Source organism: Mytilus californianus, unplaced genomic scaffold (genome assembly GCF_021869535.1).
Source record: "Mytilus californianus isolate M0D057914Y unplaced genomic scaffold, xbMytCali1.0.p SCAF_2, whole genome shotgun sequence".
Taxonomy (NCBI): domain Eukaryota; kingdom Metazoa; phylum Mollusca; class Bivalvia; order Mytilida; family Mytilidae; genus Mytilus; species Mytilus californianus.
The window spans coordinates 90346865-90371907 of record NW_026262668.1 but is presented as its reverse complement, the minus strand read 5'-3'; the positions used below and the strand labels follow the sequence as shown (position 1 = coordinate 90371907).

General features: G+C 31.9%; 2 protein-coding genes across 3 annotated transcripts in view; both read right to left on the bottom strand.

The window, feature by feature from the left end:
* LOC127730393 (uncharacterized) overlaps positions 1-25043 on the bottom strand; it is a 55080-nt gene that overhangs the window by 26260 nt on the left and 3777 nt on the right. The window contains exon 1 of one of the 2 annotated variants that reach the window (XM_052238773.1): positions 5485-5681. The exons of the other annotated variant lie outside the window; for it this stretch is intronic. Coding sequence (XP_052094733.1) covers positions 5485-5516 — 32 coding nt within the window. The 5' untranslated portion in view covers positions 5517-5681. Of the gene's footprint in view, positions 1-5484; positions 5682-25043 lie in introns of those variants that run through there. 2 annotated transcript variants of the gene reach the window in all.
* LOC127730394 (uncharacterized) lies at positions 17313-24834 on the bottom strand. Its single transcript, XM_052238775.1, has 6 exons — positions 24446-24834; positions 23510-23572; positions 21941-22045; positions 20487-20606; positions 20122-20252; positions 17313-19096 (listed from the first exon to the last, which is right to left on the bottom strand). Exons 1-6 carry the CDS (start codon positions 24801-24803, stop codon positions 18341-18343), a joined length of 1533 nt encoding a protein of 510 aa, XP_052094735.1. The 5' UTR covers positions 24804-24834; the 3' UTR covers positions 17313-18340.

Here is a 25043-nt window from a genome sequence, read left to right as displayed (position 1 = left end):
ATGTTTATGTATTGGCATAGACTAGAGAATTCCCCATCTGATTTATTGAAAAGTGCTTATGCTGAGTTAAAAATGATTGAGAGTAAAGCTCAAACTATCTCCCATAATTCATAGCTCTCTAATACCATTTTCTACAGCGAAAAATTGGGTATTGACCTAAATATATGTAAAAATCTAGGCAAAATAAATTAAAAAATTTACTGAAAAAACAGCTCAAATTAAATTTTCAAAATGATTGGGAGAAAATGCGAGGTTTTTATTTACACAATCAAGGCAAATTGGACACTTATTTTTCATTCAAGAGGTCATTTGACTATGAAAATTATTTAGATTTAAAGCACCCCCCCCAAAAACATTTGTTAACAAAATACAGACTCAGAAATCACTGTTTAAGAATAGAAACTGGCAGACATGAACGTTTTATCAATTGAACGTTTTATCAATGTATGCGGTAAATATGAAATATTACCTCGACATGAGAGGATATGTTTATATTGTAATTCAAATTCTATTGAAAATGAAATGCACTTTCTTCTGGAAGGCCCTCTTTACAATAACCTCAGAAGAGATATGACTGATTATATAAAAAAAATACCCCAGTTTAGTTAATTTAAACAGAAATGATCTTTTTACATGGATCATGAGTAATGAAGATAGCAGTTTTTTTTTATCTATTTTATGTGCATAAATGCCTGCAACTTAGAAAATAAGAAAATTAGTTAAATACTCTAATAGATAGCAAAATTATCTCCCCTTGACCACTGACCCTTTCCTCATGCATTTGAACTATTATTTTATGTTTCTTTAATCACTCTGTAATGTTTATGTCATGTTGTTATTAATGTTATGCTCTTAATGGGCCCTTTAATTTGGAAAAATAAAAAAAAATAATATTGTATTGTATTGTATTGTATTGTATTGTATTGTACTCAGCTTGTCATGACCAATCTTACGACAAACCAAATGTCGGTTGTGATATAGAGATATAAAAGGTAATGTTATTGAGTCCTATGAAGTAGGTTACAAAACTGCAGATAATAATGTCTCAAATAGGAATTATTTCACATTATGTGATATAGAAATAGACCCCCTTAAGGAAACCATGTCTTCATTCTTTGGAAATATGAATATACGTAAGGATGTAAACATGCAAGCATGTCGATGATAGGTATTACAGTTAGCGTGTTGTTAAGATTACATGCTGTAGAATTACAAATAATAAATATGTTACTTAATATATATCATTGGAGAAAATACTGATATATAATAGGACTTTTAAGTTCAATTTCGTTTATAATTATAATTTCGTGATAAGGATCATTGTATCTTTATTATGTAAAATTCATGGAATACAGATAAACGCAGACTATCTACAGATTTTTCCGGGTTTCGTTTAAGTTTTAGGATTGAAATGCTCCCAAACGTTTATGAGCATTCTTAAATGGTGACACTACCAGTCCACCGGTTTAAAAAGATTTAACTAATAAGCTATTAAATCCAGACACCATTATATGGAAAAGTAGGGATCTGGTGTATTGATTCATAGCACAAAATCCCTCCAAGCATTTGACAAAAACATCCAAGCAAATTTAATGCGCACGTAGCTTCAGTTCGAATCCCACTAAAGGAACTATATAGAGTGCAAAAGTACAACTCTTATATTATATATGTGGCTTATTTCAAGGCGTTTAAAGTTACCGTTGTCACGGCTATCCAGTAGAAATTTGTTGTAGACTTGTCCAAAGAATCAAATTTTGTTGCTGTTATTTGATTGGGATGTAAAAAAGTTGCTGAAGCACATTTTGTATGAAATGCAGACGTGTACGCATGATAAACGCTTATATAGTCCTATAACATTACAAAAAAGCTACATATTCTTATAATACATGTTTGGACTAGACTATAATATTACGAATTGAATCAAGATTTTCGTTTGTTTTCCTATGTTGCATTTTATTGAGAAATAAAATATAATTTTGGAATGTCTAAAAATTAACATTGTCATCCGTATTTTGGTCTCTTAAGGGTAATAGTTTCGAAAAAAAATGAGAGGAGGAAAATTTCAATGTCCACTTTGAATTAAAAAAAAACTCATCAAAGATACCACCAGGCTTATAATTCTGTACAACAGACGCCGAGTTTCGTCTACAAGAAACTCATCAGTTACGCTCGAATAAAAAAAGTGAAAGGCCAAATAAAGTACGAAGTTGAAGAGCATTGAGGGTAAAAAATTCCGAAAGGTTTTGCCAAATACAGCTAAGCTTATCTATTCCTGGGGTAGAAAATCCTTAGTATTTCGAACAATTCAAAGTTTTGTGACAGTTAGTTTATAGATATGACAATATCAATGATAATTCATATCAACACAGAAGCGTTGATTACTGGGCTGGTGATACCTTAGGGGATTAAACCTCCACCTGCAGTGGCATCGACCCAGTGGTTGTAATAAAACTCATCAAAGATAACTTATATAATCAGTATCTGAATTTTTGCAATCGTATCTCAAAAATATGATCACCTGGTGCACGAATTAGTCAAACATAACTAACCCTTTGGGGTTTAGTGAGGCATAGAAATATGGTCATCCGGCCTGATTTCTCAAGTACGTCAGTAAAACCCTTGTTATAGTGGGGGTTTGGTTGGCACTTCGAATTCGTTATGTATAAATATGCAGCCACGTCAGATGGAAAACGGGACGTTAAATCCGATGCCTCGTGTAAGGGAAGGGCTCGTTGTACGTTATAGATACATTGCTGAAATATTTGCTGCTGAACTTAAGCATGCAACAATCAATCAATTAATCAAACAGAAGTCCTTGTTAAAAATAAATCTATCGAATGCAATGAAAGTGAAATGTGCAAATTTTATATCCTTAAATTTTAATTGCATTGATTATATATAAATAACAATTACATTGATCTTCACTTAAAGTATTGTCTGTCGGCATGGTAAATTAGGAGCATACATTAAAATCAATAATTACACTCATTCATGTTTTATTAAAGAATGCGACAGTTAAAACATTTTCATAAGATTAAATACCGAAGAAACAACAATCCAAATGTTACATGATTACATGTACTTAACGGCTCTTGCCAAACATCATCTGCTAAAAACTACAACATAATTCAGTGAGTATTTCCACATCATCAATTCATTGCAAGTGCAATATACCTTATTCACTTATTTTTTGTGCATTTCTTAACCATAAAACCTTTCTCTCCATTTAATATCTAATATAGTCAGACTTTTCCTTGGCCGTACAAAGCCTATTCTTTTCGCCATGATCTATTCTACTGGTTTTAGTAAAGGATAGTCTGGCTCTCTTTTGTTACATTTTCTCTCTCTTATATGATATTGACAAAACTGTGAATGCAAATCAAGACAAAATCGACTTTAGTGAATCAATTTATATAAAATTCCATGTCAGATCGGATCCTCGAATTCTCTAAATAACCAAAAAATGATGGTCACATTTAGACGCATTTGTCCGCGAGGGTATCATCAGCTCTATAATGAATGATTCGGTACTGACATGATTGATAAGGGTGGAAATAACGAAGAATGGTGGTCACATATAGACTCATAGTCCCCGAGGGTATCATCAGCTCTGCAATGAATGATTCGGTGCTGACATGATTGATAAGGAGTGGAAATAACGAAGAATGGTGGTCACATATAGACTCATAGTCCTCTAGGGTATCACCAGCTTTTCAATGAATGATTCGATACCGACATGATTGATAATGGGTGGACGGACAGAATAATGGACGAACGCACGAACAGATCAGAAACATAATGCCCGTCTACTGTAGTAGGAGGGGCATACAAATATAATAGAAATAAGAAGATGTGGTATGAGTGCCAATGAGACAACACTTCATAAGCCTGATATACTTGTTTTTTGTAAGCGTACACATGTAAATTAACTTAAAAGTGAATCAATATTTCAGTGTGTAAAAACTTGAAACAAAAGGCATTTGATATAACAAGTGATTTTTTTTTTGGGGGGGGGGGACAGTTATTATCATATTTCAGTTTTAAATAATGAAGTTGATAATTTTCTGGTATGTTTATATAAGGGACAGCCTACATGGAGACAATACTTGTTATAACAGTTAATTGCCGTCAACCTGAAGATATACGGTATTGCAGTAAGTTAACTGTAGTCTTCATGGCACGTCCGTCATGTATGATAACATGCCGTTAACAGTTGAGTATACACGAAGAAATCTTAGAAGTTGCGATATTGTTATTTGAATAAAAGGGATTGTGGGTTAAACGTCAATAAAACAGCAATCCAGCAGCACAAAAAATATACATCTAGCGGTTAACATACGATATTAAACAAAAACTAGAGACTATTTCTTTTGTCAAGCTGTAAGTTTGAAGACAAAGACTTCTAAGTGTATTTTCCATAAACCTAATTAGACCAACAGAACTCCGTTGCTCTCGTATAATAACAGTAAAAGGAATTGTAAGCACAAAAAGACATCACCTTTTAAACATTTTATAATATGGTAGTTAAGTTCGTTTTCAATATGGTTGATTAATTGCTTATTTCTTGCAAAACGACCAGTGACAAATACTTCATGCTTATTCCAAATAAATGAATAGAACAAGCGAGCCAACACTTTCCAACGTTAAGTGCATTTACTATTCAGTAACTAGGATATTGTTGTCCTTATACATTTGAATTAATGATAATAGGTAGGTCGACCCGGATAAAGGGCGGAAAATTTGGAGAAATGATGGTGTGTTGGACGGCAAAAGGCCACCTTCGTACTCCTCAGACATTTTTTGCAATAATTCTTTAACGTGCATCGAGTGTTGCTATCAGGTGCAACGGATTTAACGTCCCCATTCAGACCGGATATGGTATTTATACATCCAGCACAGCCTATCAGATGCCCACTTTAGCTAGGTTTACTGTAAGAGTAGAGAAGTCAAGGGATTACCATATTTCTATAACCCGTCAACTTTTGGGTACGTGTTCGATATTGGTGCATTATGTTGATCAAAATAGATTTCTAGTTAATAATGGTAATAAATTATAATACCGTCAGCACGTGGATTAACATGAATATGGAAACGACTATTTCAGGTGTGAACAAAGATATGGTACAAGGAAGCTAAGATACGTGTAACAATACTGAGTGACCTGTCTTTACACCAAATCCGTTAGATGTGAATTCGTCTTATGAACTTTAATGTATAGTGGCCTCACTATCTCCATATTTTATTATTTGAAACTTAACGGTCTACGAGAACATTATTAATGTATTAGTTATAATTAGCAGTGGATTCGCTTTCATTCCTAGATCGGCACTTTTACTTTCACAGGCCTTAAGGACTTTCATATGCAGTTGCTTCTGATTTTGAAAAATGGTTAAAGTTTAAAAATAATGTTTTATTAAAAAAAAAAAGAGAATCATGATAATATTTTTTATGACAAATAAAAATGTAAAATAAAGTATGCATTACCTGTAATATTTTGTACTTTTCGTTTTTCCCATTTTCGGGTGCAAATCATTAATTTCCAATACAGAATAATTAAACAATGATCACCTAAGCTACGTTAATTAAAATCAATAACACTATTGTGCATTAAATTCACATTTAGTTCATTACAGGCATTCATAAATACATTTCAATACACAAATTCAGTTTCAAAACCACTGGAGCCTGACTGTATCGAGGTGGTATCCAGTATGCAAGACACTCTATTAAAACTCATGCAAAATCAATTTTAGTGTTTTGACTACATATCGAACGTTACAGCGAGATTAAATGTGTATTGGGTGTAATAAACTTCACTCTGATCGTTGAATTATTAAAAGTCAATAATAATATTATTACCCTTATCATTTCAAATTTCTATTTGACACCTATATTAATATTTGGTGATTAAACTTTAAAATGATTTAATCTGTAAGTTTTGGCAAAATATATTATAATAAACAGATCTCAGTATATTGTGTGAGTACCGTAAATCTTTTTTTTTAATTTCTGTAATATTATTTCTGAGGGAGAAATTAAATTAATATAGTTTTATGTCAACGAACAAGGTTTAGGTTTATAGGATATGAATGGTAATGTAATCCTTTAATACGTCTATTAACTGTTCGGCTCGAAGTGAGAATGATGTGACCGAGTGAAGTTAGGGCTCGAAGTGAGAATGATATGACCGAGTGAAGTAAGGGCTCGAAGTGAGAATGATGTGACCGAGTGAAGTTGGATGTCAACCTGCAGTGTGTCGCCAGTTTCCTTTTTATTTGTTGTTTTGGTTGTTTTCATGCTTTGTTTAAACGTTGGTGGTGATACCATTGTCTAGTTATTAATTCTCTATTATATTACCCGCTTCGGAAAAATTTCGAAACAACAGACTGAACAGTTGTAACACAACTTCATTGCTGTTCAAGATGTACAAAAAGGAAAACCGTCCGAATGAACAATCTAATCAATGAAGAGACATTCTTTGTCTAAATGTACATCCGGTTCATTAGAATTGGTCTCGTTGTTGTTATTACTACTGCTGGTGGACTCTTAGACCCCGAGGGTATCACCAGCACAGTAACATGAACTTCGATTCTGGCATAAAATACGGATATTATTTGATTAAAATTTGCTGTTAAAGAATTTCGGCAATTATTTCAAGTTCAGGAATACATCTCCTTCATGCAAAGATCTGATTCCTTGTCTATATTTGGCTATAATTTAGGTCCTTTTTGGTTTTATCAGCTGTTCAATGTTAGTATTAGGTTTTGGAATAGACCACTTGCACATTAATTGGCGTTTCGCTTTCAAATCTGCAAAATATATCGACCGTAAATAGGTGGGGCAAAATACGTCACAGTTTTTGCTTGTTCACCATAGCGATTCCACAAAACAAATTGTTTCATTCTGCTATTCTATTACAATCACGATGTTATCTTTTAAATCATTGACAATTTCAAAGATTCAGCTGTATTTACGAGATAGAGGAATAGTGGCAAATGGTTATAAACAGAGAGATTTGGCCAGTTTAGCTGAGGCGGTGGAAAAATTGAAGATTCCGTATGATCCCAATTTTCTAGCAGACGACGTCGACCCTACCCTACAAGATCGCCTGAGAAGAGCCGGTTGTAGTTTTTCAGACCCGCTTACCTTAGAAGGGTAATTAAGATAATTTTCCATTCATTTCTATGGCTTTTACCCTCCTCTGCATACTTATTTAAACCGGTTTTTGACCGTTTTTTACTAAGGGGGTCCCAACGCGTGGCTATCCACGTAGAATATGTATGCCCATACTAAACTTGCCATAAAATTAACCAAAATTCGTACCTTTACCTAACTTAAATTTTTTATTAGATCCCTTGTCGTTTGAATGAGTTATACAGTCAAAATAAGTCAGAAAGTCATATTTTCGGCCTTCTTTTAATTTACGGGCTCCCAACCTATATAAAAATATGCTCAACTAAACTTTACCCAAACCCATACCTTACCCTGACAGTAGCCCTAAATATAAAACCTTACTTTAACCTAGAACATCACATATATGCTAACAATATTGACCATAAATGAACCCTAAACCGTAAGTTTTTTTTTCATGATTTACCTAACCCATAACCTGAACATAACACTGTCTTCCCTAGGAGCTAACCCTTAGAACCTATTTTCAACCCTAACCCAAAAGTTAAAAGTACCAATAACCACTGAAAATAGGTTAAACCTAATCCTTACACACAGGGCCATGTACCCCAACCATATATAGCATAGCACTAGTCCAAATAATTATGACGTCTTGGAAGGCTATTTTAATTTTTTTCTGTGACACCTTCCTAAGACAGAAAAAAAATTAAAATAGACTTTCAAGACGTCATAATTATTTGGACTAACAGAGCACCAGTCCAGTCTTTAAACCCTTATATTAGGGAGCTACCATTTGATTTTTTTTTTGGTGGGGGGGGGGGGGGGGGGGGGCTAGGATGAAATTTGAAAAAAATAGGCAGGACAGGAGTTTTGAGTAAAAAAAAAAAGGCAGGATGAGATTATTTGCAAAAAAAAAGGCAGGATGACAATTTATGTAAAAAAAAGTCAGGATAAACAACAAAAAAAAAGGCAGGGCTGAATAGAGTGAAAAATCAAAAAGCAGGACCGAATAGAGGGAAAAATAAAAAAGCAGGACAACATTTTTCATCCTAGCCCCCCCATAAAAATCAAATGGTAGCTCCCTTACCAAACCATACATAGCACATGTTGGTCACATCCCTTAAACTTAACCCTTACCTAACCCAACCATAGCACAACTTGTGCCACAAGTCCAACTCTACCATACATGCCATATCACTAGTCCCATCCATAAAACCAACCTCTGTCTTAACCTTAAAACCTAGTTGTAACCCTAACCATAAATAAACCATATATAACCCTTAAGTACTGGGATCCCTAAAGTAAAAGAAGGGTCATTCTTCCTTACCTGTGTGTCTGAAGCCAATTACTAAAATATATTTTTCTAGCAGTATAATGAAATCATTTTTAAAACTCATATTATTTCAGCATTTTTTCAAAAATATGATTATTCATGTCAGTCCAAAACAATTTTATTAAGGGAGCTACATTTCACTTTGGGTGGGGGGCTAGGCTAGGATGAAATTTGAAAAAAAATAGGCATGACAGAAGTTTTGAGTAAAAAAAAGGCGGGTTGAGGCACTTTGCAAAAAAAAAAAGGCAGATATGACAATTCATGTAAAAAAATAAGGGCAGTACCGTATAGAGTGAAAAATAAAAAAGCAGGACAGAGATTACAATTTTAAAAAAATGCAGGACAAAATTTTTCACCCCACCCCCTTAACTATCAAATGGTAGCTCCCTAAGAAGATACATCCCTACATGTATGCCAACTTCTAAATATTGAAAACTTTTAAGACTTTAAACTTTTTAAAAAATAATAATATGACAATAACTGTTCAATTTTCTATAAACTTTTTCCATTAGAAGTAAATAGACTCAGTTCAAAAGAATATCCATTTATAGCAATTTTACATTATAATTAAAGGGATAGCCCATGGCCCCTAAAATTTAGTCATTCAAAACATGTAGCTATTAACTTTTTTTTATACAATTTTACTTGATCAATAATATACCAAGTATGCTTTAATATAAATATTAACTGCCAAAAACTTAAGAGTTTTAGGGTTTCATGAAATAAAGTCATTGTATGAGTAAACTTTTGAATTGCAAGAATTAAGCGGATATTATCACAATTATCATAATTTTTCCACATTGATTTTCTTTTTATTTCAAGTCCAACAAATTTATGTAAGTATATAGATTAAGATCTACTTAACATTTTGTTGTACATGTACTATAATATATCTTAGAAAATACTTTATGCATTTTCATATGTATAAGTATATATAACTTTCAACTGTCTGAACTGCATGTACTGGCAAGGGCTCATATTCCCAATCAGTATTTTTCACCTTACTAGTATACATGTCTTACTAGAATAATCTGTTAATTTCATACCAGCAATGTATTCTGTAGTGTTAATTTGAAAACCTTTTATTTTTTCAGATATGTTGAAGATTTTTCTGGTGTACCTGACTTTTCCTTGTATGACATTTTCAATTATTTGTTGTTGCACCGTTCAGATTATGATAAAAAGAAGTTGAAAGCTTATAAGAGTGCAGAGGACTACCGCTTGTTTTACGATGGACATGTCCAGGAAATGAAAGTCAACTACTTAAAAGATGACAGCTCAGTTTGTGTTTTTATTGGAAAGGTGAGGCCAACACAGAGGGCAAAGACGTTGACTGGGAAGATGACCTACCAGTGCTGGTTTGTTGTTGAGAAGACTCTAGGTGATGTTAAAGCAGCTTACTGTGAATGTCCAGGAGGGTAAATATAAAAATATTATATTTGACAAATTCTAGACCCACTATAGTTTCTATTGTAATATGAAAATAAGAAGATGTGGTATGATTTCCAATGAAACAACTCTCCACAAGTGACAAAATGACAGGGAAATTAACATCTGTAGATAACCGTACAATCTTCAACAATGAGAAAAACCCATAGGGAATAGTCAGCTATAAAAATTTTGAAATGACAAATGTAAAACAATCCAAAAAAAAAAGCTAATGGTCTGATTTATGTACAAAATAATGAAAGAAAAACAAATATGAAATATTTCAACAAACAATGACCCTTTTATTACAGATTCCTGACTTGGGACATGCACATACACAATGTGGTGGGGTTAAACTAGTTTGTAAGTACATTTGTATGACAGCCTCAAGTGCAGGGTGATGAGGTAATAATTCATTGCTATTAAAGTCAAAACTCAAGGTTGGTTTTCTAGCTTCTGTGTCCAGTATTTGGCAGGTAGAAGTTAACAATTCTGCTGATGTAATTTGATGACTTGCAATCTAAAACACTCATGTTTAGTAAACCGTAAAAATCTATAAAGATATTAGTATTATACAGATCATTTCACAAATGAACATGTATGCATGTACTAACTTTCTCTAAATACAATTTTATTACAGTGCTGATGGAGCTTGTCGTCATGTTGCAGCATGCTTATACGAGTTGGAGGCATTTGAGAAGAAGTCTGTTACTGACGGTCCTTGCCAGTGGAAGAAACGAAAGAGGGAACACGATGAGCCAGTAGAGGTGGAACGAATGAAGATTATCAAGCCAAGGTTTTAACTTAATCATTTTTATCTTTAGCACTGGTAAAATGCAAAAATTAATAAAAATATTCTAGATTTCCCTCATATATTACAGTATTTAGTATATATAGAATAATACATGGCAAAATCCGTATCGCATGCTGTATCACCACCAGAAACCAATATCAGTCCTGATGGCCGAAGGTGCCGAGGGCTGATATTGGTCAAGTGGTGATACAGCATGCGATACGGATTTTGTCATGTATTATTCTGTTTATCATATATTTAAATAGAATCAGATTAATGTCATATACGTTTTTTTTTTTAAATCATCCGAAAATATAACAAACAAAAGAACATAAGGATTTTCCTGTATTTTTCCAGGTGACTAAGTTTTTGACTTCCTTATTTGCTTAATATCCACATCGTAATGTCCCCTACAACCTTACTACATGCTCAATATAGAGCTATGAAACTGGCAATAATATACTTTAAGACCATGTATTTAAAAGCATTCACTAACAACAGTGTCAACTGTTCCCTCCTGTAGAATACAACCCTCCTTCCCAATATTTGTTGTGAATTTAATCATTATACTACAATCTGAACTCATTTGTATACATAAATATGGACAACAATGTTGCCACGTATCATCTACTCAAAGATTATTAACAGGCAAACAGGGGATTCCAATATACACAGTCATTGGACAAAAGTGAGTTCCCACTAAAAAAACTTATTGTATCTATTTTATAAAAATCGCTTATAAAGTTCTACTGGGTAATATTTTTTTTGAAAAATATAGATTTTAGTTGAAATGATATGACATTTCTTGAGTGGGAACTCACTTTTTTCCTATGCCAGGAAATACAGCAACTGGACGTCATAGGTCAAACGTTGACGTCATTTGATTCATGATGTCACGCCAGGTATGTGATACGGATTTAGCTATGCGATACAGGTTTAGCTATGCGATACAGACTGGAAAAAAGAACCTTTATTAGATATACAAAATTGCTGTATTTTGTACTAAATATATGATAAATACATGTATATCATATATATATATGTTACACACAGATCGACATCTGGCCTCGAATCTAAAAAAACAACATTTCAATGCATATTTTTTTTATATATTTATTAGGAATAAGTTATTTTAATAAGAACTTTGTTTTCATTTTTCTTGTCGCTAAATAGTCTTCTTGTCGCTAAAATATTCTTCTTGTCGCTTCTTGAAGTTTCTTGTCACTACTGAAAACCTTGAAATCCTAAATACATACAATGCCAACATTTAATGCTTTACCAATAAATACATTTAAATATTGTAATATCCCAAAATAGGAGGATGGAAGCATGTGTATCATCAGCAGACCATATAGTATCCAGTTTTGATCCTAGACAGATGGTTGACAGAGCTGCAGAAGACGAGAAGATAAAACAGTTTGCAAGTAAATTAGCTCAGGTATAACAACAAATAATTTAACAACACGCCCACCGGTTTTATTGGTAGATACACTATACATTCAAGTACAGCGCCCTCTAGCGACTCCTCTTGAGGTTTGAAATCATATTGTACAGATATCTTTATTATATTTAATTTTTAAACCTCAACATGAAGTCTTGAGCAGAACTCGTGTCCATTACAAATAGGTATCATGGTGCTTACACATGGTGCATAGTTATAACATACACCAACTATTCTTGAAAAGTTAAAGGACTGACAAAATTGGACAGTAACATTTACAAATTCAAAAATATTAACAGCAAAAAATTAATCAAAATAATTATTTCTGTGCAAGACATTTTTGAAACAATATAACACACTTTAATACTTAAATACTACTCATATTATAATTAATTTTTATTAACAGTGAAAGCTTTATTTAATACTGCATTAGTGTTCTTAAATATTCAATGCAATATCAGTATTTTTTTTAATTTTTGCACTGCAGAACACATATATATATATATATATGCACCATGTGTAACCTTTTTAATTTACGACTTTAAACAACATTAATTCTTATTTCTAAAAAAATTAGTATAGAAAAGGTAACAATTTAGTTTGTGAAATTTATGCTTTGAATTTTTTTTTCAAGTTTATCATTGATAGGATTTTGCAATCAATTCACCAATTTTAAAACTAATTTAAAAGGTTTTTAAGACAGTTTATAAAAAAATGAAGTTCTGCTCCTGGCTTTAACAAAACACCACAAAGCCAGTAAAGGTAAAAGTTAAAATTATAAACAAAAAACAAAAAATATCAACAAATCCATTTTTTATTACTTACCAACTCTGAAAAAAATAGCATTAGTAAGAACACACCCTTAAACATTGTGTAAATTTTTCATATTTAATTATCTTTTTCAAATTTTTCACAACTTACTTTTAAGAAAATTCATCATATATAGAAATCATTAAAATGCCAAATTCACATAAAAATTATACATTATATCTTGTACCATTGTCCAGCAGATTCTCAGTTAATATTTTTCTTCAAATTCTTAAATCAACGATGTTATTTTTTTCCTGTAAAATATATATATAATTAATGCTTTGGTTAATTCAAGTGATTTTTTAAATAGATAAATCCTGAGGCCAGAGCACTAGAATTTCTACCCCATGAACCAGTAGATGTGGTACAGATGGACTATTCAGAGGCAATACAGGACTTGACAATTCCTACCAAGGCTAAGTATTTTAAAGATAAGTATGTATGTTTAATTGATAATGAAGAGGACATAGTTGAAAAATTTATGGCTACCTTATCATTCAGTTCAGAAGATGTGATGCTTATATCAAAGGCAACTCAGGGCCAGAGTAGCAACAATTTATGGTTCACTATGAGGAAAGGTTTAATTACTGCTTCTAACTTTCAGGCTATAATGAATAATGAGGACCCAGATCTTATTTGCAGCCGAATTATAGGTAGTGAATCACTTTCTGTAAAGAATAAATTCCAAGAAATGGCCTTAGACTGGGGTAGACGCAAGGAATCAAAAGCCAGGAACCTATACCAAACAGCTCATGGATTGAAAAGGAATAAATGTATAACTGAAACTGGTTTGGTGGTAAATCCGAAGTATCCATGTATAGGTTGCAGTCCAGATGGAGTGATCACTTGTAAATGCCATGAGAGTAAGATTATTGAAATTAAGTGTCCGTTTTCACTAAGAAACAAATCTGCTAAATCTGTATTACACATGAAAACTAATTCTGATGGTCAAATTGATTTTTCTTCACAGTATTATTGTCAAGTGCAAGGACAAATGGGAATTATGGAGATGAGAAAGTGTGATTTGGTATTCTACACCAAACATGGAATAGAACATGTAGAAGTCAGCTTTGATGAAGATTTTTTTAACAGAATGCTGGTGAAACTGCAAAACTTCTTTACAGATTATATTGCACCATTTCTTCTAGAAATAGTGAGTAAAGACAACTAATAAAAATAAGTCTTCTAAAAATTGGTCAATGGGTACTTTAAATATTTTCTTATATATTTGAATCTATAAGTCATTACTAAATATTAGTTTGATATCTATTAAATTTTTTTCATTCCAAAATACTATACAACTCAAAATAATGGTTATTGGTACTTAAACAATTAATTTCAAGCAAAAGATTAATTTTCTTCTGGGTGGTGGGTTCACTTAGCTAGATGTATGAATTTATGTATTTTAGTATATTTTTAACAATTTTCAATAGATTTCTTCCAAATTTTTGAAAGCACTGACCAGTTTTCAGACTATGTGTGATTTCTACCTTGCCTAATTAAGAGTAATTCCTGCTTTTATAACAGTCTAGTATGTTAAATTTTCAATGGTAATTGTTTCATGCATATTCAGGAAGAACCATGTGCTTGTCCTGGCTTTGTCATCAACATCAAAAATTTCAAACTATATAAAACAAACAAATAGAACTGGAGAAATTTTCACTCACCAAAGGCTTTTTATTATAACCTATTACAACTGATATTCTACAATGATATTTTTAAAACCTTGTAAAAGATTGTAATTTTTAATACACCCATGTCTACTGATGATACTGCATACTGACATGAAGGGCATATGATACAGTTACAGGGGAGGTAATGACTTTGCCAACGTAAAATGTTATTTTTGCGACGTTAAACTGTGACCTATCAGGAAAAGATGCAGATTCAACTGTTTTTTTTATGATTTAAACTGACTTAAGGTAGCTAGGGTTTCTTCCTCCATCTTGTATTTTGAAATAGCAGATAACAATCGGTCTAGATCTTTAAAGAAATGTGCAAATTTCGAGAGTAATATGTAATTCATGTGTAAGACTTTTCACGTTAATATAAAATATTATGTGTTTTATCATATTTACGGCTGTATTTTACAAAAAACAGAATATTTTTGTTTGATTCATTTTTTTTTCAACTTTGCCATATAAGGGGAGATAACTCAGATAAAGTAACTTTTATAATAGAATGTGTTGTGAATTTACCTATTTTATTATGTAGCAAGAAAACGAGTCCGGTGACCTCATTTTTTCTTTTTCTTATCTGAAAGCATATTATTAGAGCTATCTTCTCATATTTTATCTTAAAATTCTATGGTGTAGTTTTCTTTTTATCACACAAAATTGGGTTTTCCATGCATAATCTATACAAAATCTGAAAATTTTGCACTACCTGTAGCGTGAAAAAAAGCCCGGTGACCCATACTTTTTATTATATTTTTGGAAAAAGCATGATATGAACTGCCTTTTGACAAATTATCAAAAAATTCTATGGATTTTAATTTAGACCCCCTATCTACCTTAACTTGGAAATGAGTAGAAAGGCCCCTCTTTTTTACAATGGCATATTCATTCGGTTTGATTACGTATGAAGATTATTTGTACCAATTTAAATGAAAAGTCAACATTCATTTTTTTTAGATTTGATAAATATACTGCAAAAAATTCCATTTTTTCCCTAAAATCTGAATTAATTATTTCCAAGGAACTGTTGTACTTATTAAGAGCATATTTATTTAAAGATTTTCGTAATGTTTTACAAAAAGCTGCTATTGTTTATCTGGTTTTTGAGAAAATGTCTAAATTTTTACCCCTTTTGTCTCTTAAAGTAGCACATGAAGGTATATTTTTTTCTGACATATTTAAATTGCTTAGGTGAAAAATAGCTTGTATCCAAATTTTCATAAAACATTCATCATGGAATCAAAACTGTATCATATGCCCTTAAAACTAAGTTGTATTAATTTTGTTGTCGGTTTGATGCCTCATTGAGGTTGAACATGTGTCCCTTTTCATTCATGTTTATCTAATTATGTTTGTTGGGTTGATGCTTCATTTATGTTTACCCTGTTACATCCTTTAATTTACTGTCAAGCTTGTTCGGTTGGTGCCTTTTTTAATTAGCTAAGAATGTACCAAATTTACTTTTTGAATTAATCCTAAAATTTTTAAATCCAAGTAGATAAATCATAACGATTCAGATATACACACTTGACCCACTTAAATTAATATTGTTTAACCCTTTTGCCGACGAATGAAGGTTTAATAGTAAATATGAAATTTAACAAAATTAGTACACATACCGACATATATTGAAAATTCAGCACATTTTTGTCGAGCCTTCGACTTTAGTCGAAAAAGCGAGACATAGCGATCCTACATTCCGTCGGCGTCGTCCACAAATATTCACTCTGTGGTTAAAGTTTTTGAAATTTTAATAACTTTCTTAAACTATCCTGGATTTCTACCAAACTTGGACAGAAGCTTGTTTATGATCATAAGATAGTATCCAGAAGTAAATTTTGTAAAAATTAAATTCCATTTTTTCCGTATTTTACTTATAAATGGACTTAGTTTTTCTGCGGGGAAATATTACATTCACTCTGTGGTTTAAGTTTTTAAAATTTTAATAACTTTCTTAAACTATCCTGGACTTGTACCAAACTTGGACAGAAGCTTGTTTATGATCAAAAGCTAGTATCTAGAAGGACATTTTGTAAAAAAATAAATCCATTTTTTCCGTATTTTACTTTTAAATGGACTTAGATTTTCTGCCAGGAAACAACACATTCACTCTATGGTTAAAGTTTTTAAAATTTTAATAACTTTCTTATACTATTTTGGATTTGTACCAAACTTGGACAGAAGCTTGTTTATGATCAAATGGTAGTATCCAGAAGGAAATTTTGTTTTCTTCCAGTTAACACTACATTCAGTCTGCAGTTAAAGTTTTTAAACATTTAATAGGTTCATAATAAACTATCCTGGATTTTTACCAAACTTGGACAGAAGCTTCTTACAATCAAAAGACAGTATCAAGAGGAATATTTTTATTGATTTACTTCCTCATTTTTGTTGAGCCTGCGATTAACAGAAAAAGTAGGCGAGACACTGGGTTCCATGGAACCCTTACGAATTTTTAATGATACCTATGCATTGTTCTATAAAACTGGATGTTAACTTTATTGTTTTCATTGGTTGCTTTCGCTCATAATTGTGTAATGTCCGGATCTGATAATTTTTTTCCTAAATCTTGTTTTTGGTAAATCAACAACTATACAGTGCCATACATGTATAGTTGGTTATATTTACTTCATTTGAATTTGTATTAACAACTGACTCATTGACAAATATAACACAGCTCATTAACTTCATATGCAATACTTTGTACTTATTCTAAAATACTGGTTTTTGTAAGTTTTGAGACAGTAAACCTTAAGTTTTGGTATGACTTAGGTGATTTAAGGTAGTTCAGGGGTATACCACCATCTTGAATAGTACAATCACAGTAAATAATCGGTCTTTTTTTTTGTTGCCCAAATTTGCAATTTATTGGTTACACTGTTTTTTTTATATTAAGAAAACTTAGTTATGCATTTCATTAGCGAAAATATTTTAACAAATACCAAATGTTTGTGCTTTTAGAACTAATTATTCAAATAAGCCATTTAAGGGGAGATAACTCTTTTAGTACATAATTTATACTGGACATATAGAGAAATTTCATTTTTTTACCCGTCAAAATTTTGACTGGGCGTATTATGGTATACAAATGTGAGGCTGTCTGGGGTAAACATGTCGCACCGTAACTTGAGAACGACTTATCCAAATTTCATGAAACTTAACAAAGTTGTTTCTTATGATGGTCAAACGATCTGTATACTTTTTGGTGAAAATCAGATTAAAACTGTTTATTTACTTGTAGCAAGAAAACAAGGTGACCCATACTTTTTATAATTTTTTTGAAAAGAGCATAGTAAAATCTTCATTTTGGCAAAGTATAAGAAAATTCTGTCATTTTTTTTCTATACCCCTGAACTACCTTAAAGTGTTTATTTGTACTGATATCACTTTCCACTAGTAATCTTATCAGAAAAAGGTTAGCTGGAGATTAAAGCAGAAATGTTTACCATCTAAGAGCACCTTTCTGATAGTGTTGAGGGTGTATTCTTAATAATGCTATTGTTTTTCAGGATAGGTAAGTATTTAAAAAAAATGTTCTTGTTCTTTATTTGTTTAATTTTGTTTTAAACAAAGTGTTGTCTGTCCCCTCTGAACATGCAAATTTATTTGTCCATTGTGTCTTCAACTTGCAGAAATAGTGATAATCTTAACTGTTTTATTTAAGTGAGAGCTGTTTTTGGCCATGAAATACCTAAATTATATTTAAAGATGGTAAAAATGAAGAGTTCTTACTTCACAAGTTTAGACCGCAAGTTACACAAAGCACCACAAACAAAAATAATATCATCAAGGATGGGTTTAAGAGTAAGAGGCAATGTGCCCTGTAGTAGCTGAAAAGATTTGATATCTCCTATAGCTCGTTCTACATGGATTCGTGCATTTGCAATACGCCTTGTCCTTGTAACTGCTCTACTGCTCAGCTGTCTGCCATTTGCAAAAGGTGGAATTGCAAGAGTTGCACCCTTTAAAGCCAAGAGATCACTTATGGTGAATCCACGGTCAGCCATAACCTCATCGCCAAACTCCAACATTTCCAAGAACCCAGATGCTTGTGTAATCCTGCGGTCTGAAACTGCCCCTGACCACAACTTTGACAAGAAACAGAATGAACCACTTGGTGTTATACCTACCAGAAGTTTTAATGTATTATTATGCTTATAACTTGACCAAGTGATTCTCTGGGCAGAAGGTAATGAGGGTTTTTGAACAAAAAATTCAGTACAATCTATAACTACTCTGGTTTTAGGGAAATACTTAAAAGATTTTGGCATATTTTCCTTTATTTGTTCTTTAGTGGGCCACTTGATAAGAAAATCCAGTTCCTTCCGCAAAAACACAATCCATGTGGTAAAGATCCTGGAAACAGTTGAAGAACTTATACACAACATATCTGCTAAAACATCTGTGTCCAATCCCTTCCTCAGTCGTACAAGGCTCATCAGGTACTCTTCCCAAAGTTTTAACTCCCTTAATGCTCCCCTTTTCTGTTAAAAAAAATCCAAGAAAAGACTTTATACATCAATTGTCCAATAATGAGATTTGTTAATTTTGTATTGTTTATTACTTATTTTTGTTGATTTTCATCATTTTTCTGGCTTATGAGATTTAACATGTTAAAGCCAGGGGCAAAATATCTAATAAACATATGGAATATGGCATTCTAAATAATATTATTAAAAGCCCAACTGACATGTTTAAGATTACATGTACTATTTTCTGGAACTATTTCACACGGAATGTTAATTTAATCATAACATATGAGATGAATTTTTGTTTGTTTCCACAGAAAATTTCTGTAAATGCATATAATATGGCTATTTTTCATAATTTTAATCTTTGCTTTTATCTGCCTTTCTAATTTAAAACAACCAGTTGACATGGTCCTTAGTCTTATATGTAATAATAGTAGGGTATGTTTACACGAGTTCTGCTCATGACTTGGCATAAAGATACACGTGATATTTTTTCAAATAAATTGTAATGTTCAGTAAACCCTGAAAACTGTTACTTTTCATCATTGGTAATTTATTTTAAAAAGTTATATAATGAATACCATTGTAAAAAATATTCAGTTGATTTGATCACAATTTCATGGTACCATCAGTAAGAACAAAAATCAGTTTTTACAAAATCATTATGCCAAGTCGCTAGGGGGCGCTGTTCCATCAGTGTATCCACTAATAAAACCAGTGGACGTTGTAAACAATGCTTGATATATAAAACTTTGATGCAAAACAAAAAATATTTATTGTTACATTTTTCATGTTTTTACAGGTAATAATGAAAACCTTGTAGGGGGATGTGAATCAATGAAGAGACACGTTTTTGAGAAATGACCATGTGTTGATTTTTCATATAAAGTATTAACACTGGCCATTGCTTGAATAAGTGCTCAAAATCCATCAAAAAGAACAGATCTGTCCGAGGAAATCTTTCTATTGATGTCGAGGATTTGAATAAAATATAGGTAAGGTTTAAACTAAAGTGAATTATGAGACAGATAACTCACTTGTCCACTGACATCATTCTCTGTATCGTCGAAGCTGTCATCAACCCTAGATGACCCATACCAATACTTCATCCTAGAAGCCTTCAACTCTACATGACTAAAAACAAGTTTCAAGACATCCAGTGTCATTCCTGTAAATTTACAACAATGAGGCTGTAAAAAATGATAATGTGTTAATGCAACAATTTCAATTGATCTTAATTTTACATCTAAATTTGATTATAGTTAATCCTTTTTTTTTTAAATCTCTAAAAAATATTCGAAAAGTCTACATATATTAAATAGACCAATCTTTTTAAATTAAGAATAATACACCATGCTTTCATTCCAATCTTATATTTATAATACGGAGACCTTTTAAATACCTGTATAGGCTTTAGGCTTCTTTTCCACATCTAAAACAAATAACTGTCTTCTCATGGTCTTCAAGTTGACATTTGTACTGCTGTCAGAATAAGTTGGATGGTAAGTCTGAGATCCTGAATCTGCAATTTCAGTTCAAATATAAATACACGTATAAATAACACTTCTTTCCTCTATCCAACCCTATATTTAAATTTTGAAAGGAATTTATTTGTTTTTTTCATGTTCTTGTCCAAAACCAATGAACCAAGAAAATGAGGTCATGGTCAGATGAACGCTGCCAATTGAAACATTGATTATTGGATTAAAAATAATTTTTCCAAATTTTATGCCCCCGCTGTAGCATATGGGGGCATTAAGTTTTACCCTTGTCCGTCAGTTTGTCCCCAAGTTGTTTTCCGTTAGAGCTCTAACTTTAGTTTGCCTCAACCAAACATTATGAAACTTATACAAAATGCTTTTTACCACAAAACAAAGATCAAGTTTGAATTTTGGTGGTGTCACTTAAACTATTCTAGAGTTATGCCCCTTTACTAATGGAAAATTACATTCTGCAAATAGATCAAAGTAAAAAATCTCAAAATAACAATATAAAGTGATTGTTATTTTACTAGTTAAGTAAAAAACTAAAAAATCTCAAAATAAAACATTTGTTTCAAAGTACATTTTTGTACATTGTGGCTATACAAATTCACTGCAACAAGCATTCTGTGAGTATTGCATGGCAATACATAGTCCCCTACCGGTTAAAAATTCATTGTATTGGAACAAAATTCTAACCTGATCTATAACTTGTCATGGTGTAACCTATATAACAAATATCAAGTCAATATCTTCAAGCATGACGAAAAAAGTGTTGAAAACTGATTATTTAAGTGAATTTATTAAGTCCAAGGACCATAACTCTGCACAAAATCATTCGACCGGAACAAAATTCCAACTTGATCTGTAACTTGTCATGATAAAACTATATACCAATTTTCAAATCAATATCTTAAAGCATGACGGAAAAAAGTGCAGAAAACTGATTATTTTAGTGAATTTTCTAAGTCAAAGGACGATAACTCTGCACAAAATCATCAGACCGGAACAAAATTCGAACTTGATCTGTAACTTGTCATGATAAAACAATACACCAAATATCAAATCAATACCTTCAAGCATGAAGAAAAAAAGTGTGGAAAACTGATTTGCCGGACTGACGGACGGAGTGCAAACCTAAAATCCCCTTCGACTTCGTCGGAAGGGGACTAATAAGGAACATTCTAATATAAGACACTTATTAGATTATGATATGTTTAAATCCAGAAATAGAACAGTGCTGCACTACTTGATTTATTTCATTTGATTGCCAAGGTTGATGTATAAAATTTGTAACTTCACACCTTCCCACATATCCTCCAGTCCATTTATAAACATACAGCTCCTATGTCCAGTCATAAATATATTAATTTACCTGTTGTTTCCACAGGTAGAGGAGTAGCAGTAAGGATAGTGGTGTCAATGTCATCTTGTACCTTCCCTTCGTCTCCAGGCCCTAGTTCAATCTCTGCTTCAAAATCTAAAATTATTTAATGAAATCCATTATCTATCATAAATTAATAAAATTATCTTCCCTTCATATTTAAAATGATTTTATTTTTTGAAATACACACTTAATGCTTTTTTTATACTTTCATCTATAAATTTAAAGTTTTAGATGATTTTGTTGTATATTGCAAGATATTTCATGTACTTGGTAAACTATTTTCTACATGTATTTAGCAAAAAAAAATATATTTTTGCAACTTGCCCAACACAGATGCTCAGAAAAAAAATCTACATTAAATTATAATTTCAGCCAGATAAATAATCTAAAGAAAACTTGTCAACAAAAAGAAAAAAGACACTTTTAATTATATTTGTTTATCTGGAGTTCACCTACCTATATACTAAATAAATTTACAGATTTTTACCAATTTGATTTGTCCAGGAATAGTCACATTCAAAACTAAATTTTACAAGGTGGATCCTAAATGGCGGGTAAAAAATGATAGTACTAACCGTTATTTTTACTTTGTGTGATGTTATAGGATTAAACGCCTTTTTAAAGGAATTTATTGGTGTATAAACTTGACCAATTCACTCACAAACAATTAAAAGTCTGAAGGACTGTTATGATATGTTTGTGACTTGGTCCAGTTTATACACCAATAAATTCCTTTAAAAAGGCGTTATCCTTATAATTCTTTAAAATTGGAGATAAGGAATATATTTTTCCACACTCGTAACCTTTATCACACGTAAATTGTATATTTGTGTCCTTGAATAGGCCTGGCGTATGAATATATTTGTTGGTTAACGCAAAAATATGTACTCCACAAAATTTGCTATCTGATTAAAAATAAACTACAAAAACTCTTATTATCATTCCAACGAATGATTTTGTGTTTATTATTTAATTTAACGATTAACGTGCAGTGAAAATAATTTTGTTAATATCGGTGTTATTATAGCCGCCATCTTGTTTACATTGGTTACGAAAAGAAGTTTGGTCAACGTCGTCTATCGAAAAATAAACAACGTCAAGATCAACTACCGGAAGTCCTCTCGACCAATTATATCAATGTATTCCGTAATATGCAAATCATATAAGAATTATCAACTTATGAACTTCATGATATGGTTAAAAGATTTTCGATATTGTACTTTTTCATGATCAATTATTTAAAAAAAATATAATCTGGAAAATTTCAAATACATACATGTAAGCAATAACAAAAAAAAAACATTCAAAATAATTGAAATAACAACCAATATGTTGTTGTTCAAGATAAAATATGAAATCTATAAAAATGAAGTTATTCCAACAAAATTATATGATTTTAAAAAGAGACTGTAATGTGCTGACAATTTTGATACAAATATGTTCGGAAATTGATAATATATCAATTGTAGCCTTTGTATGAGGTGTATAATTTACATTTTAAGATATATTAACTGAGGATGACGTTTTTCTAAATATACATGTTTTAAAAGATTTTACCTGGAACATGAACTATACAATAAGAGTGATCTAGGTCTACTGTTCTCTGATCAGCTGATTTTCCTGAAATTATGAAATGCTTTATTGTATCAAACATTACACATGCAAAAAATAGACAGTTTATCATGTTGATAGACATTTTTCTTTTAACTGCACGCCACATCTACATGTAATATTTGACATGAATATAGGGAAATGTTGTGGATTTAAATATGTGATTTTCACAACAGTCTGTACTGTTAACGACTAGTCTGATGCCCCAGACTAGTAATTAAGTTGTTGTTAAAGTTTGTTTAGACACATAGGGAAAATGTGGGAATATTGGTCTTTGAAGTAGTAATCAGATAACATTTTGATGCAGACTGCACAACATGCTTAAGATATTTCTAACATACATGTACATACATTGTATCATGCATATATTTTCTGTTCGTGAATACTATATTTGGACAAACTGGTAGGTCTATATAAATGTACATAGAGTGAGATATACAATTTCTGTTTTATTTGTGTATGTCTTTGGGCGGGTTGAATTGCCTTTTTCATCAGTAAAGCAAATTTTTTGTGATTGGGCATTGTGGCAAGTCGTCATGGATTTTATTCTGCAACTACATGTATGCTATTTGGGCAGTCAATATTCATTGGCCTTATAGCCTTGTTCATACAAATTGACGTTTCTATAAGATTGTAAGTTGAACAGTAAAATGTATAAAATATGAAACTGTTTTTTGACAGCGCCTGCATTATTTCACACAGCATTTCCTAGTACCATGAGTACATAAACATGTATAAATGCAGCACCTGAATGTTCAAGTTAAAAGTGTCATTGGTAGATATGTCAAGCATGTCAAATTTGAAACAAGGTAATATGTAAACATTATGAACCTTTATAAAGAAAATACAAGCATTATATTAAATTATATATACATTTCGTACCTGTTTTTTTCACCTTCCTACACACAAGGCTGGGACGGTCTATTGGTGCCCTTCTTTTCCGGTTCTGCAGCATGAAATTCTCCTTTTCAGCTTCACAGGCTCCTGCAGGAATAGGATCCGGATATTCCTCAGTCGGACCGTTTCCCCTTACAAAGTGAAGTGAACATATATAGCTGTATTTTGTCACTTTTTCCACGTTCAAGTCATGTCGTCCGCAAGCTCGTATCCATCTTTCACACTTCACTCTATTCCGTAATGGTTTTGGGAACGGAATAAAGTACACATCCTTCTCCGCGAGTCTCTCTGGGTACCTACTGTCACTCTTACAAACCCCGTACATGCAATTCTTGTTCACCATCGTCAATCTAAAATACGTTTATTTACCCTAGTTACAATGGAGGATTTGGAAATTCTGCCCGCCTTTTGTTTCAGTCAATATAGATTTCGAAATTCCGAAGTTACGTACTTCCGGTACGACTAATCACCAAACAATGTGCAAGTGGTCTATTCAAATATTTTGACCTCGAGCATCACTGAAGATACACGGAATTCAAATATTTTGACCTCGAGCATCACTGAAGATACACGGAATTCAAAT